Genomic DNA, 15,224 nt, shown 5'->3' on the forward strand with positions numbered 1-15,224 from the left:
TTATGCAACTAGTTAATGACAAAACCAGAAATCAGGCTGGTCATTTTGACTTGCAGTGAAGTGTACCTATAGCACAAAAAAACAACACGGTTTAACCATTCTTATCATTAAAAGAATGGGAGCGTTTTATCATCTCTCAGCAGGTTCTTTACCATAAAAAGTAGACTGCCCATTCCTGAGTGATTTAGTTTGGGGTCAACAGCACTGATTATGCAAATTATATCCATTTTAGCTTTCCATTTTGCGGAGAGTTTTTTGTTCTTGCAAAAAGGAAATCTTGACAGTTTTATCCATCCCTGTTTCTGGCCTTTTACATGTGAACTTCAAAGCTATAACTCACTGGACTTTTTGGTAGCTAACTAGGGACTTGTACACCATGACTATTGACTCTGGTTTCAGAATGAACACTGATGAACACCAAATAATTGTGAGCCTAAATATTGCAGAACAATTTGTTCTTTTATTTTTAATTTGTAAAGAAACAATAACAAATCAGATCTTCTGCTGGTCATTATATTTAGGTGATTTTCATTTTTTCCTGATAAGTGTTCATCTTCATCTTCATCAGCATGTGAATTGAACATGTCAGATCACGTTTGCTAGAAATCTAGAGGATTTCTCTTCATATGCTTAAATTTCTATATGTAGATTTACTGACTCTGAAATGTGCATACTCATTGAGACTCCTTTCTCTTTAGAACAGCTAGATTAGCTCTTGATTATAAAAATGTAATTCAACAGCCATTGACAATTTGCTATGGTAAACAGAACACTTGTTTGAAAATTGCAAGACTGGCATTCTGTTCCATCTCTATACCATTGACTGTCCTGATTGTAGACAAGTCAGTTCACTTCTCTGGATGTTAGTTTTCAAATTTTTAAAATGAAGAGTGCTAGATTAAATGATCTCCAAGCTTTTTTTTTTTTTTTTTTTTTTTTTAGAATTCTCATATGTGTGACAGTCATTCATTATTTCAAGATCCCATCCATTGTTAACTTTCTGCAATCCATCCTTTCCATGTCCTTGGGTTTAGTACTTTTTTTCTTTTTCTTTTAAGTAGAGTAAGTATATCTCATTTTATACAGTTCCTCAGTTCTTTATCTTGGCTGGAGAAGATGCTAGGTTCTTGAAGGCTATGCTACCAAGGCACAAGATCTGTCAGAGCATACACCAATCTGGAAAAGTTCTGAGGAAATTTCTAGCAGTAGATTGTGTATCTTTTTAGACTCCTAAGTTAGAGAAGATTGTCACTTGAAGATGGCCAATAGGTAATGTATTCCTTTGACCTACAACAATTCACAAAGACCATCTCCTAAGGCATGAAGGGATTGTGATAATGTGTCAGTTCAGAGAATATAAAGTAATATATTTTTTTAAACTCTTACCTTCCACCTTAGAATCAATACTATGTATTTGTTCTAAGGCAGAAGATTGGTAAGGGCTAGGTAATGGGAGTTAAGTGACTTGCACAGGTCACATAGCTAGGAAATGTCTGAGACCGGATTTGAACCTAGGACTTCCCATCTCTAGGTCTGGCTTTCTATCCACTGGGCCACCCAGCTGCTCCCTAGTAATAGATTCTTAAAGGGCCTAAAGTATCCTTGATTAATTAGGAATGCATTGAGCTTTTTGTTATGTACATTATCATTGATTTAGAAGCCTTAGCATTTTCCCAAATCAGAATATTATGGAATTTTATCACTTCCTTCCTTACTGATTCTCCAAGTAAGCAAATGTATATTTTAGTATTTTCAATCAGCTTTCTCTCTAAAATTTATGATTAGATGTTATTTTACTAACCTCTAAGAAAACCAGTGGGATCTTGGTCTACATAAAAAGACTTCTACCTCAAAGGGTCTTTGTAAAGAAAATATACCCTATAAAGTACTATAAAAATATAAGTTGCAATTATAATGGTTCTTTGCAGCACTCTGAGGCTTTCTCATGGGATGAATTTCATATGTTAGTTCTGAAAGGATAAAAGAGTTTGATAATTTGACCTATTAGTTCCCAGACATTTTGTTGGGTTGGTTTGGTTTGGAATTTTCATTTTCAAACAAAGCAAAATGCCTGTTGAAATAGAAACATTTGGTTTTATGGCTGTTACTTGCCATGCGTCATTAGCCCTAAAAACCTCAGTGGCACATGGGAATCATAGACTTCCTTTCTGTTGATTTACATAGTAATAAATAATTGCTGCCGTCAGTAGGTTACTCCACCAATTATATCTGCTTTCCTCTTAAAGTACTTTGTCCTTTCTACTCTGTTTAAGTTATATAAAGTACTATAGACACTGTTTTACATTCTGAATATAGATTCCCTGATTTCAACTCTGTACTGCAATTTTCTCTCCTCTCTACTAATACGAGTATAGATTTGTAAGTGTCATCAATGCAATTGTGTTTAATTTTCCTATAGTTTGCTATTCATTTTTTTATTTTTCATCAGTCATATTTGGCCCCTACCTTCATGGAGCTCAGTTAAATTTTTATTTGCTTATAGAATTGTGAGAATTATGAATTGTATCCTTTGTAGCTACTGATATTTAGTAAATTGAATTTATATTAATCTTTTAAACTCTTCCTTTGGTTCTTCATTGCAACATGGACTTACAAAAGGTTTGGACTTCAATTTTAAAAAATTTTTTATGGCCTAGAATTATGATTTCATTAGTATAATGGAGAAGATATGTTAGCTATAGAGATCAACAGTTGTTCTGAAGATAATGATCTTAGCAAGAATGTTTGGGGTACTGAAAGATTAAGAGACTTGTCCAAAATAATTCAACTGTTATTTTTCAGAGGAAGAACTTGAACTCAGGTCCTCCTGACTTCTAGGGCCCTCCTCTATCCACTATGCCATGATGCTCAGAGGACCTCAAGCTTTGGCAAATTTTATTATGCCTATTCTGAGGATGGCACAGTTTTTAAATATAATTAAGGGGAGAAGGAGCCCAAGGAAAATCGCCTCACTTTTCTCAGTAAAGTATTGAAGGAGATCCTCTGCTGAGAGGATAAGAGGAAAGAGAATGGTATGGGAGGCTTGAGAAGAGAAGTTTTAGAGCAACTGTTCTGGAGAATACAATAGAAAATTACTCAAGAAGGTAGGAATTAAAGAATTGTCCTGCTGTGGTGAAGGTCTAGTTGAAATAAGATAACATTGAATTTTAGTGAATTCAGCATAGTTGAATAGACTTTCTTTAGTACTGTTGAGCATTTTATGAGTCAGAGTAGAAGAAGAAGATGATTGGAGTAGTCTTAAGTTGGAGTTTTTAAAATCCGGAATGGCAGTAAGATCAGTGGTTAAGGGATTCAAGAGAGAGGTATAAAATTGAACTATTGAATATAGGATGAAGATTGGAAATTATAAGGATGATATTAGAAAATAAGTCTTATTATATATTAGTTTGGTGATAAGAATTAGAGAAGCTGGTTTGAGAAAGAATTGGAGTTTCAAGCAGAGCTGAGACAAAGTGTCAGTTTCAAGTCTAAAGGTTTTTCTGTGATAGTTACTCTCTCTGAGTGTGGCAGTGGGGAGTTGGTCTCTGGCAGTTGGCAGAGGAGAGTTGGTCTCTGGCAGTTGGCAGAGACATACAGAGACTCTCTCTGAGGGCTTGAAAGAGGTAACATCTTTGCCTCTCTCTCTCTGTCTCTCTGTCTCTCTCCCTCTTTCTCTGTCTCGTCTGAGATAGAAGGAAAAGAGGGAAAGACCTGAAGAAGCTTAGTGTTTTCTTTTCCAACTTGGGACTATTGACTATCTATTATTGTTTTTATAGATTGTTTCAACTTTTAGAAGACCAAAGAAAACTCTGGTCTTTGGTTTGGACTCTGAATCTGCTAAGGCTCAGAGTCCTAACTTGATTCCTGTTGAGGTTCAACCAGCTAGCCTTTGTTATTTTTATAACTTGAAGACAAAGTTAAGAATTATAAGGATAATAGTGGTAGTTTATTTAGAATAGTAAACATTTTGGTTAATCAGATCAGGAAGGATTAGTGTAGCCTGTGAAAACTGGAGAACTTGTTCCTTGGGGAACCAGGGAGTTTTATTTGGGTGGAGTTAGAATCCCTTAGAGTTAGAAATCCTTTTATCCTTATATATTTCAATAAGTATTTTATTTTTTATAAGGAGTCTCTTTAGCATCCTTGAGCCTGACCCTGAAGGGAATTTCACTTATGAGCTTCACTTCACTGATATAAACTGAAGATATTTTGTTAGCACAGCAAGCAGAATATCTAAGTCAGTTTAAAATCAATAGTCAATTCTTTGCCTATTATTTTTGTAATCAATTCATTGCATATATTAATTTTGCAGTCTCATATTTATTTTTACAAAATGCAGAAAAGTTTAGTTAGAATAGAGCCAGCTTAGGGGAGAGAAGTAAGAAACAGAAAGACTACATGTCACAGTGAGGACAAAGAATAAGTTTAGGAGACATGAGACACATGGTGAGATAGAATGATAAGAGATTATGATCAGATGAAGGAATTTCCAAATTGCTGATCACAAAGATGTGGGATACTTGAGGACAATGGTGAAATGAAGAGTGGCAATCTCTATCATTGTAATGGTATAAAAGAATAGGTGATAGGAAGTGAGCAGATTGAGGAACTGAAATGATTTCAGGAACCTCAAAATGTATGTTTGATGTTTTTAATCTTCAGAGCTATTTAGCACTGGGTTAAAAGTAGAAAAGTAGACAAAATTTGGAATAGATAAGGGAGAATAGGACAAACCAAACTTGGTTACCTTGTCTTTGATAAACTTCAAAAATATAAAGGATGTGGAAAGACGTCCTTTTTGAGTTTACCAGGAGAAGTAGAATAGTGAGGAAGAAGAAAAGAGGATCTAGGATAGAACTTCTAACCTAGAGCTGTTATTGCTCTGCATATATTCCAAGATGAAACAACAATTATGTTGACAGATGATTGTTTGCTTTCTTTCAAAATCTTTGAATTTTGAAATTTGCTAGGAATGGGCAGGGCAAAATATATTCTATAATTCTAAAGGTAATGTTTGAAAAATATCTATAACAATAAGATTTTTAAAAATATGTTTATTGAATTGATTAGCCTCACCCAAAGATTAAACATTAGTAGTCCAATGTTAACTTTAGTGGAGTGCTTCAGGGATCTGTCTTTGGGTGATTTCTCTGTTTTGTCAATGACTGATTGACAGGGTAGATGACTTGCTAATCAGGTATATAAATGACTCAAATCTAGGAGGGATAGCTAACATTGTGGATGCCAGATTCAGTATACAAAAAGTTTTCATCAGGGTACTGATGAAGCGTTAGACCTGGGAGAGAGAAATTCTTAGATTTGGATTTCAAAAATCAACTTCACAGATAGAAGGTTAGAAGGAAACGTAGTCAGAGAAGAGGTGGTCCAACAGTTCTGGGGTTTTGTTGAACTGCAAACACAGCATTAATCAAGTGTTTTATTACCAAATCTCTTGCACTAAAAGAAGCATAGTGTCTAAAATGAAGTAAGTACTAATTCTCTGTGCCTGACCACGAATGAAGATCCATTCTGGAAACCACATTTGAGAAAAGACATTGGTAAATTGCTGTGCAATCAGAGGAATAGGATCAGAGTGGATAAAAAGCTAAGATGTTGCCATGTGAAGATGAGTTAAGGGAAATGGAGATGTTTAGAGAAGATAAGACATGGTAGAACATACTAGCTATCTTTAATTTTTAAAGGATTTTGCGGGCCAGGAGGTAGAAATTGCAGGGGCAAATTTAGCCTTGATTTGAGGGAAAAAATTATAACAATGGAAAGCTATCTAAAATTGTAATGAGCATTATTGTTCAATAATAGGAAAACTATAAAACAGAATACAATAAAAAGAAATAGTGCAGTAATTTCTTATGCCAGTAAAGATGGCATACTTTGATGTGGACAGTTTTCATGACTTAGTGCTATGAGTCTTTTTTTCATCCATTTGTTAACCATCATTCTACTGACAACCCTCTTCATTCTTAGGTAGACTAGTCCTTGGAAAATAGATCTAGTCTACAGTCCTTCATTTAAGGTTTTTCAGGAATAAGACCTACCATAACTTTTTTTTTTTTTGAGAACCCAGGGCTACTACCTTTTTATGATGAGCCACTGAAAACAAATATGCTAAAAAAGCAACACCTTCTGTTGTTAACACTTCAATGTTTTTGGATGCCATTTAGAAAAACCTTAAAACTCCTTTGCAGCAGTGCAGAATTTATAAAATTTACAGTGACAAACAGCTGGATTACTTCCTTGTTAGCTATCCATTTAGCAGATTTATAGTTTACATTAATATTAATGTGTCATTATTACCTGTTTTATATGATAAATATCTCTTAGCCATGACAGTCTCAGTATAGATCACCTAAAGTAGGTTCTTTCAATAAGCATAGTTGCAACTAAAAGGTTTGCAAATTAATTGGGAAAATTGCAAATCAGGTAGTCAGTGAAATAATTCATTGTCACATCTAATCAATAAACTTTGTAAATCAACTCATTTAATTCAAAAAATGATCTATATAGATCAAGCAACCAATTAAACAATTAGCATACACTTTGCAATTAATTAATTTAAGCATCAATCATGTAATTAAAACTCCAAATTTAAACTGCATAGTTTAGAAACATACTGTCTTTCAAATATTTAGAATATACTTAAGGCTTTGAAAGCTAGATTGAATGCTGGCAGATTTGCCATAACAAACAGTATTATAACAAAATAGCACTCTCTTCATTCTCCTCCTAACTATCTGACCACTTCATCTCAGTCTTCTTTTCTGTATCCACATCTAGTTCGTACCATTGATGTCCTACAGAATGCTTTCCTGGGTCCTCTCCCTCTCCTTCTCCTTCTCCCTGTCCCTCTCCATCTCCCTCTCCCTCTCCCTAACCCTCTCCATCTCCATCTCCATGTCCCTCTCTTTTTCCCTTTCCTCCCTTTCCCTCTCCCTCTCCTTCCCCCTCTTCTCGCTATAATTGCCATCTCTTCACTGATGATTCTCATATCTATGTTGCCTTAACCTCTCTGCTGAATCTCCAATCTCATATCTCTAATTGCCTTTCAGACAGCTTGAACTAGATGGCCAATATATATCTTAAACTCACTGTCGAAAACAGAAGTCATTTTCTTTCCCCCTAAATCTCCCTCCCTATTTCTAGTTTTCCTATTGCTATAGAGGTCAACACCATCCTCCCAGGCCCTCAGGTTCATAAACTAAATATCTTACTTGATTACTCATTAACTCCCCCCCCCCCCATATCCATTCTGTTGCCAAGACCTTCTGCAGTATCTCTTGAATATGCTCTTCCTCTCCTGATAACTTCACCACTCTGGTGCAGTCTCTTTTTATCTTATACCTCAACTCTTGCAACAGCCTGCTCATGGTGAGTCGGCCTGCATCAAGTCTTTACTCAGCAACTAAAAACATTTTCCTAAGTGCAGGACTGACCATGTTAACACCCATCTCTACCTACCCCATTTAAAAATTCCACTCACTTCCTATAATTTCCAAGATCTGTTTGGCCTTCAAAGTCCTTTATAACCTAGCCTCCCTCCTACTTTTCTAGTCTTCTAATACCTTAATCCCTATCCTGTACTCTTTGATCCAGTGACACTGGCCTCCTTGCTGTTCCATTCATCTCTTGATTCTAGACGTTTTCTCTGGCTGACTCTCATATTTGGAATGCTTTTCCTTCTCATCTCTACCTAATGCTTTCTCTGGCTTTTTTCGAGTCCCAGCTAAAATTCCATCTTCTGGGAAGTTATTTCCAACCTCTCTTAATTCCAGTGCTTTTCATCTCTTAATTATTTCTTATTTATCCTGTATATCCTGTATTTTCTTATCTATTCCCCCATTGGATTGAAAACTCCTTGAGGGCAAGGACTGTCTTTTGTCTCTTTTTGTGTCCCCAATGCTTAGCATAGTACCTGGCACATAGTAGACAATTAATAACATGTTTATGGACTGACTAATTAACAATGTAAATATGAATTTAAGGAACTTAATTTAAGGAAGAGAATTTTCTCTATGATTGTTGAATCCTAGCTTTTTATGGACCTCAATAGGTCTTGAGCCCAATCCCCCAGCAGAAACAAAGGCCTCTCTTGCTGACAAGTACTGAACCAATCTCATCTTGAAACTTTTCTTATTATCTCACAAGGCTATTGTGAAGAACATATTTTGTAAACCTTACTATAGAAATGTGATTTATTATAGTTTTTATTATTCCACTAAAAACCTGTGTTACCTTGTCATGGTATAAAGGTGACCCTAGGTTTTTGTGGAAAACAAGTTCTGAAAGACAGCTAGGTACCATAGTGGATAATGTGCTGAATTTTTGGTTAAGAAGACCTGAGTTCAAATTCGCCCTCAGTTATATGACTAAAAGCAAGTCTATAGTCCTACCAATCTATCTTACTAACTTGTTATGAGAATCAAAAGATATATGCAGAATTCCTTAAAAGCAGTAAAACACCATATAAATACTTGCTAATATTATTGGTGTTATTAGGGGAGATTCTGTCAAGGTGGAATTAGATGACATTTCACTGACATCTCCTTCATTTTGCCTGAATGTCAGCCTTCCTAAACTCAGAGGGATTTGTCACCAGTTTTCAGTTGGGTGGTAAGTTTTTCAGCCCTACCAGCTTCCCCACCTCATCTTCTCAGTCACAGAGCAAACTCTGCAGTGAGTGGAGGAGATGATATCCACAGCAAAGAAAACACAAATCTTTGAAGTATTAGTATTGTTTCCCAAAGGAAGCTATTCCCCACTGAGATGTATCTAAATTCATAGCATTTGGAACGGGAATGAAATTATAGATCATCCAGTCCAACATCCTTATTTGAAGAAGCTGAAACCCAGATAGGTTTCAAGGTCCAACAGTGGCAGATTCTATTAACATGGGGAAGTTCGTCACAGAATCATCATAATTGGAAGGATCCTCAGAAGACATGTAGTCCAACTCTCCTCACCTGAACAGGAGTCACATCTACAATATCTCACAAGGAATCACCATCCAGCCTTTCTTTGAATCCCTCAAGTAACAAGGACCCTCTATTTCTGGAAATGGTCCATTCTACTTTAGATTAATTCTCACCTTTTAATCTAGCAATTCAATTAAACACACATTTTTTTCCAGAATGTTTTTCTTATGATAAAATTTGACTCTGCAATTTCTCCCTTTGCCTTGTTCTGCTGTTGAGGGCTAAGGAGAGAGAGTTGAATCCCTTTCTACATATGGCAGCCTTTTGGTTACTTAAAATATAGTGAAGATGCCTCACCCAAGTCTTCTCTTCTCCAGGTTAAATATCCCCTTGTTTTTTCAATAGATCCTCACATGACAATTTCAGTGCTTTTATCATCCTAGTTTTCTTCTCCGAACTTGCTTCAGTTTGTCAGTGTATCTTATAGTGTAACACACAGCATTAGAAACAGCATGCCAGTGTTTTGTTTTGTTTTGTTTTGTTTTCAAGGCAGAGACCAATTGGACTTCTCCTTTACCCCTCTTGATAGTTTGCTTGTTTGTATTAATGCAGCATAATGGAATGAGTTACTTTCTAGCCATATTTACCCCATGTAAATTATATTTCAGCCCATACTTGTTTAGCCATCAGAGTAAAAGTAGTTTCAGAGCATTCTTCCTTGTCCCACTTTGTTTTAATTACATACTATCATTAATATAAATTGTATAAAATGAAGAGAAAAATTTAGGTAGGAGGGGTCAGCAGGGAAGTACTTTATCAGTATCTCTAAAAGGAACGGGATGTGTATGAGGTTCTCAATTAGTCTAGTTCAGTGATATGCAAACTTTTTAAAGAGGAGGCCAAAGGAAGGGAAATGCTCATTTGTCAGTCTGTTTCTAAGTCAACTCTTTCGAAGTTTCATTGTATTGTATCCTAAACTCATTGTATTTGTCAGATTAGGAATGATGTCCAATGGCTTGATAGAACATTTCAGGGGGCCACGTCTGGTCTAGTTGGTCTTGAAGATCAACATGTCAACCACTTGTTGGGGATCCCTCACACTTTGGGTGAAAGAGGCTAGTTTGTGTAAAAGAAAGGTATTCTTACAACATTGTTAACTATCTATAGGTCTATAATGCCTATCCTTCTATGTAAAATATGGGAGCTATATTTTTCCATGAACATAGTCCTAATAATAATTTATGTTAATAATATTTTAAAACTCTGAATTCCTTTGAGTGGCATTCAAGAATTCCTATGATCTGGCCTTTTCCTCACTTATCAAAAATTCCTCCCTCTTTGAATCTTATCTGTTTTAGTCAAACTGTACTATCCCTTATCCTCACAGTACTCTTGGAATTTTCCAGCTTGCCCCTCAAGTACTAGCTTTGATAATATTTATTCCATGATATTTTCCTTTCTCATCCTAGATTGAAACAATTTTCCCTCCCCTTGCTAATCTGATGTTCTTCTATTTTCTATACTTGCATGTATGTATATTATCTCTATGTTATATTCTGCATTGGGGCAGGAAATGGGAACCATTTAAACTTGGTCTTTAGCCTAGCACAGTGCTGTGATTGAGGTAAGAGTGTAACAGAAAGAATATTGAGTTTGTTCAGCACACTTAGTACAAAGAAACTCTCAACTCTGAATCTGAAAAACTAGAATTAAAACTGACTCTGGTGCTGACCTGCCCCAAAACATAAGAGTAAGCCATTTCTCATCTCTGTCAGTTACCTTTTGTCTAAGATGGTGATAGGATAACTTGCTGGCACAGTGGGCAGAGTGCCAGGCCTGGAGTCATGTTGACTTATGTTCAAATTGAGCCTCAGATACTTACTAGCTTTATGATCCTGGGCAAGTCATTTAACCTCAGTTATCTCAGTTTCCTCATAGGTAAAATGAGCTGGAGAAGGAAATGGTAAACCATTCCAATGTCTTTGCCAAGAAAACCCTGAATGGGGTCCTGAGAAGTCAGTCACAACTAAAATGACTGAATAACAATAAGAAGATGCGAATAGCCATACTTAGGTTTTACTTATATCCCAGAGTATTGTCAGGAAGGTGCTGTGACACTGTAGAAAGGTGTCCTGTTGCTATTGAAATGAAATAGCACTAGACTCAGGATTCTAGGGCCCAGATTAGAGAACTTCTCCACTCATTAGTCATATGACTAAATCAGTTGATTTTTTTCAGTCTTAATCTTCTCATTTGTGAAAATACATGTACTCTTACACTACAAACCTTATAAAGTTATCCTGAGTAAAGCACTTTGTAAACTGTAAAATGCTTTAGAAATATGAGTTATCAGTATTGTTACCATCTTTACAGCTCATATAGCACTTTTAATATACTATCTTGTATTGTTATTATTGGGTTCATGAACTTGTCTTATCTCTTCTATTAGACCCATAAGCTTCTAGAGTACAGGAGTTATTCTTCCATCATAAAGTACCTTCACTTAGTAGGTGCTCAGTCATTTATCTAGTAACTGACAAATACTGTAAATTTCTGTGGATTTAGCTATTGATCCAAGACAATTTTGAAGGATTTAATAATGAAAAATGCTATCTACCTCCGGAGAAAGAACTGATGGATTATGAATGCAGATTGAAACATTTCTTTTACTTTATTTTTCTATTCTTTTGGAGGCGGTAGGGGGCGGTGTCTGTTTTCTTTAACAACATGGCTAATATGGAAATATATTTTTCATGATTTTACTTATATGATCTATATCAAATTCCCTGCCTCCTGGGGGAAGAGGGGAGGAAAGAAGAGAATTTGGAACTCAAAAATTTTTTAAATGAATATTCAAAAAAATTTTAAGTGTAATTGAGAAAATTTAAATTGAATTTTTTAAAAAAATATAAGATAATATAAATTTAAAACTGATTTCATAGTTTTTCTCCTTTTCAGTGTCAACCTAAAGTGGTGTTTGTGGCTAATAATCATTTTTTTACTGAAAAAAAGCACTAGGTCTCCACCCCACTTCCCACCAATTTCATTTTCTAAGTATGGTTTCTAGGTTTTTAGGCCTTCACGTGCATTCCCTAATTACCTTGCCTTTATTTAATGGTTATTTGTTTCCTTCCAGTGACAACGTCAGTGCTTATTGTCTCCACATTGCTGAGGATGATGGTGAAGTTGATACAGACTTTCCTCCTCTGGATTCCAATGAGCCCATTCATAAATTTGGCTTTAGCACTTTGGCCTTGGTTGAGAAGTATTCATCTCCTGGTCTTGCAGCCAAACAGTCGCTCTTTGTTCGAATGTGAGTATTTAACCAGATTTTAATTTTTACATTGTGCCCTAATCCCTATATCCTCTACTAACTTATTCTATATCTTATAGAACTACTATTTGCAGATACTTGTTATTTGAATAATTAAAACTCCAAATGTAAGTGACTATAGTTAGAAATAAACCATTTAGATGATAATTGCATGTCCTACAACTAGACTTATGGAATGTGAATGCTGGAAGGGACTCTAGAACATACAATTTGAGAGGACAGGATATTAAAGCTTGAAGAGCATTTTAAATTGAAGGAGTCTTTAACACATAGAGCTGAAAGAGCTAGTTAATTGCAGTATTGGTATAAAAAGCCAGGTCTCTCTACTCCCAGTCCAGAGTGCTTTCTTTTATATCAAGACAGAAAGAGAATGTTTGCATTAGCAAGCTGTGGAATTTTGGATCTAAACCATTCAGTATAGAAAATATACTATTGGAAGCATTTGGCTAAGCTTATTCTATTTAAATATGTGAAGTGAGAATTCTGAGAATTTCCTTCTTTTTAAAAAAAGTTTAGCCCATTCTTTGCTTTTAGCTACTTCTCCCTTGTGAGTTTAAATATTTAAAAAAAAAAAAAGGTTTTTAAATTTAAAAACCTGGTTAAACCCAAATTTAATTGTTCCTATTGATTTCCTTCTATTAAAAAGTAGCCTGTAAATTCCTACTCATTATTCTTAGTTTTGTATATAACTAATCTATTTCTTAGTCTTCATCCTTAAAGTATGCCCATGGGAACAATAGTGATCATTTTGCTGCCCCCTACTGTTAGTAACCAATGATGTTCAATAACCTGCTGTTGAGGCTAGATTTGTTCATCTATTGGATTTTTTAAAATTAATTTTCTTCCTCTTTAAAAATATTAACAGTGTTTAAGATCTTTATTAAAATTAATCTCATATATTAATTCTGTGATATGATTGTTTTGAGTCCTCTGAACCAAGTCATGAAATTCTTAGAAAATATCTCTAAACTTAGAATCATTGTTTCTTAGGGCATAGAATATAAAGCATATGTGAGAACATTTAGTGCAACCTGCACATTTACAAAGGCCCAGAATTTGTGTTGGAACACTCAACTACTTCAAGCCATGCCTGACAAGAATCGTCTTTCTAGTATCCCTGATAAGTAGTCTTATAACTTTGCTTGAAGACCTCCAGTGTAGAGAATATTCTACTGTTTGCAATAGCACATTACATTTTTTGATGTCACTAATTTTACCTTTACAGATAAAGAAAATGTAGTTTAAGAGTTCTTAACTCTCTATCACTAAGGGAACCTACTCCTTGTTGCAAGAAAAGATTATCTTCAGTCAATAAACATTTATTGGACATAAAGTCTTGCCAAATACTGATAACTGCTGGAGATACAAAAAGAGCAAGAGCAGCCCATCCCCTCAGGAAGCATACTTTCTTACATAGAAGATTTTCTAATGGAAAGACAGTATGAAAATAATAAAATACATACAGTTCTAATCAGAACAGATCATTTAATATGAAATCACTATTGTGTGTCAAGCAGTGTGCTAAACACTAGTAATGCAAAGAATGACCAAAAACAGACTCTGCTCACAAGAAACTCGCAGGCTGATGGGAAGAACAACATCGTATAGAAAAGGTGTTCCCAGGGTAAATTGGAGTAGCTTGAGAGGGTAGGCAGTCAGATTAAGGGGTAGTAGAAAAGGTTCTTGGAGATGTGACTTGAGTTGAGACTTGAAGGAAGTCTGGAGGCAGGGATGAGAAGGCAAAATATTCCAGGTATGAGGGATGCTCAGGTGGATTGTGGAATATTGTATGTAAAGTACAGCCAGGAGGCCAGTGTCACTGGGTGACAGAGTATATGGAAGAGAGTAAGGTATAAAAAAAAACTGGAAAAGGGGTGGGTGGAGGCACAGATTGTGAAGGACTTTGAACTCCAAACAAAGGATTTTCTATATTTGATCCTGGAGATGATAATCACTGGAGTTTAATGAGTAAAGGAGTGACATGGTTAGAGCTGAACTTTAGGGACATCATTTTAATTGTGGAATATGAACTGGAGTAGGGAGAGACTAACAGCAAGAAGAGCAGCCAGCATTAATGGTCTAGAAATGAGGAGATGAATTCCTAGTCCAGGAAAATGGTAGTGTCAGAGGAGAAAAGCTATATATGAGAGTGAGAGATGTTATGACGGAGGACCAAGCAACAGGTTGGTTATGATGGTTGTTGAGAGACAGAGAGAGAAATTGAGGATGACATCTATTTTATGAGTCTTAGTGAATATATGATGGTGATACCCTTAGTAGTAATAAGAAAGTAAAGATGATGGGATAGGTATTTTGGGGGAGGGTGCAGATAATGAGTTCAGCTTTGGATGTATTGAGTTTAAAGATGTGTACAGGATGTCCAGTCTGAAATGTCTAGTAGACAATTGAGATAATAGACAATTAAAGATGCAAGAGCTCAAGAGAGGTTAGAAGTAGATGAACAGATTTGAGAATCATCAGCATAAAGATTAATTGAATCCACGAGACTTGATGAGATCACTGTGTCAAATGTTATAGAAGGATAAGAGAAGAGTTCCCAAGAAAAGAAAAGAAAACGGCCTAACACAGACCCTGTGTCAGTGGAAGTTCCAAGGTTAATGGCATTCATCTGGATGAAAAAACAACAAAGAAAGGGGCAGTGGATTGAGAACCAGGTCTAAAGAGAAGAGGTCCTGGATTCAACTATGCCCTGTTACTTCCTAACTGTGTGACCCTAGGCAAGTCACTTAACCCCCACTGCCTAGCCCTTACAGCTCTTCTTCTTTTGAAAGGGCTTTAAAAAAAAAAAAGAAACAAACAACAAAGGAGATTAAAAAGAAATGGTTATATCGATAGGCGAACCAGGAGAGATTAGAATCATGAAAACTTAGAAGATATTAAAATGAATGAACTTCACAGGAAGAGAGGTTACTGAGTGATGGTAATAGATAGAGATCCTC

The 15,224-nt window shown here is 35.6% G+C and overlaps 1 protein-coding gene across 1 annotated transcript in view; it reads left to right on the forward strand.

Moving 5' to 3' along the window:
• Positions 1-15,224, forward strand: part of MAPKAP1 (MAPK associated protein 1) — a 360,172-nt gene that overhangs the window by 192,074 nt on the left and 152,874 nt on the right. Inside the window, exon 6 of the mRNA XM_044664232.1 lies at positions 12,067-12,243. Coding sequence (XP_044520167.1) covers positions 12,067-12,243 — 177 coding nt within the window. The remainder of the gene's footprint in view (positions 1-12,066; positions 12,244-15,224) is intronic.

This window comes from Gracilinanus agilis, chromosome 2 (genome assembly GCF_016433145.1).
Source record: "Gracilinanus agilis isolate LMUSP501 chromosome 2, AgileGrace, whole genome shotgun sequence".
Lineage (NCBI taxonomy): Eukaryota > Metazoa > Chordata > Mammalia > Didelphimorphia > Didelphidae > Gracilinanus > Gracilinanus agilis.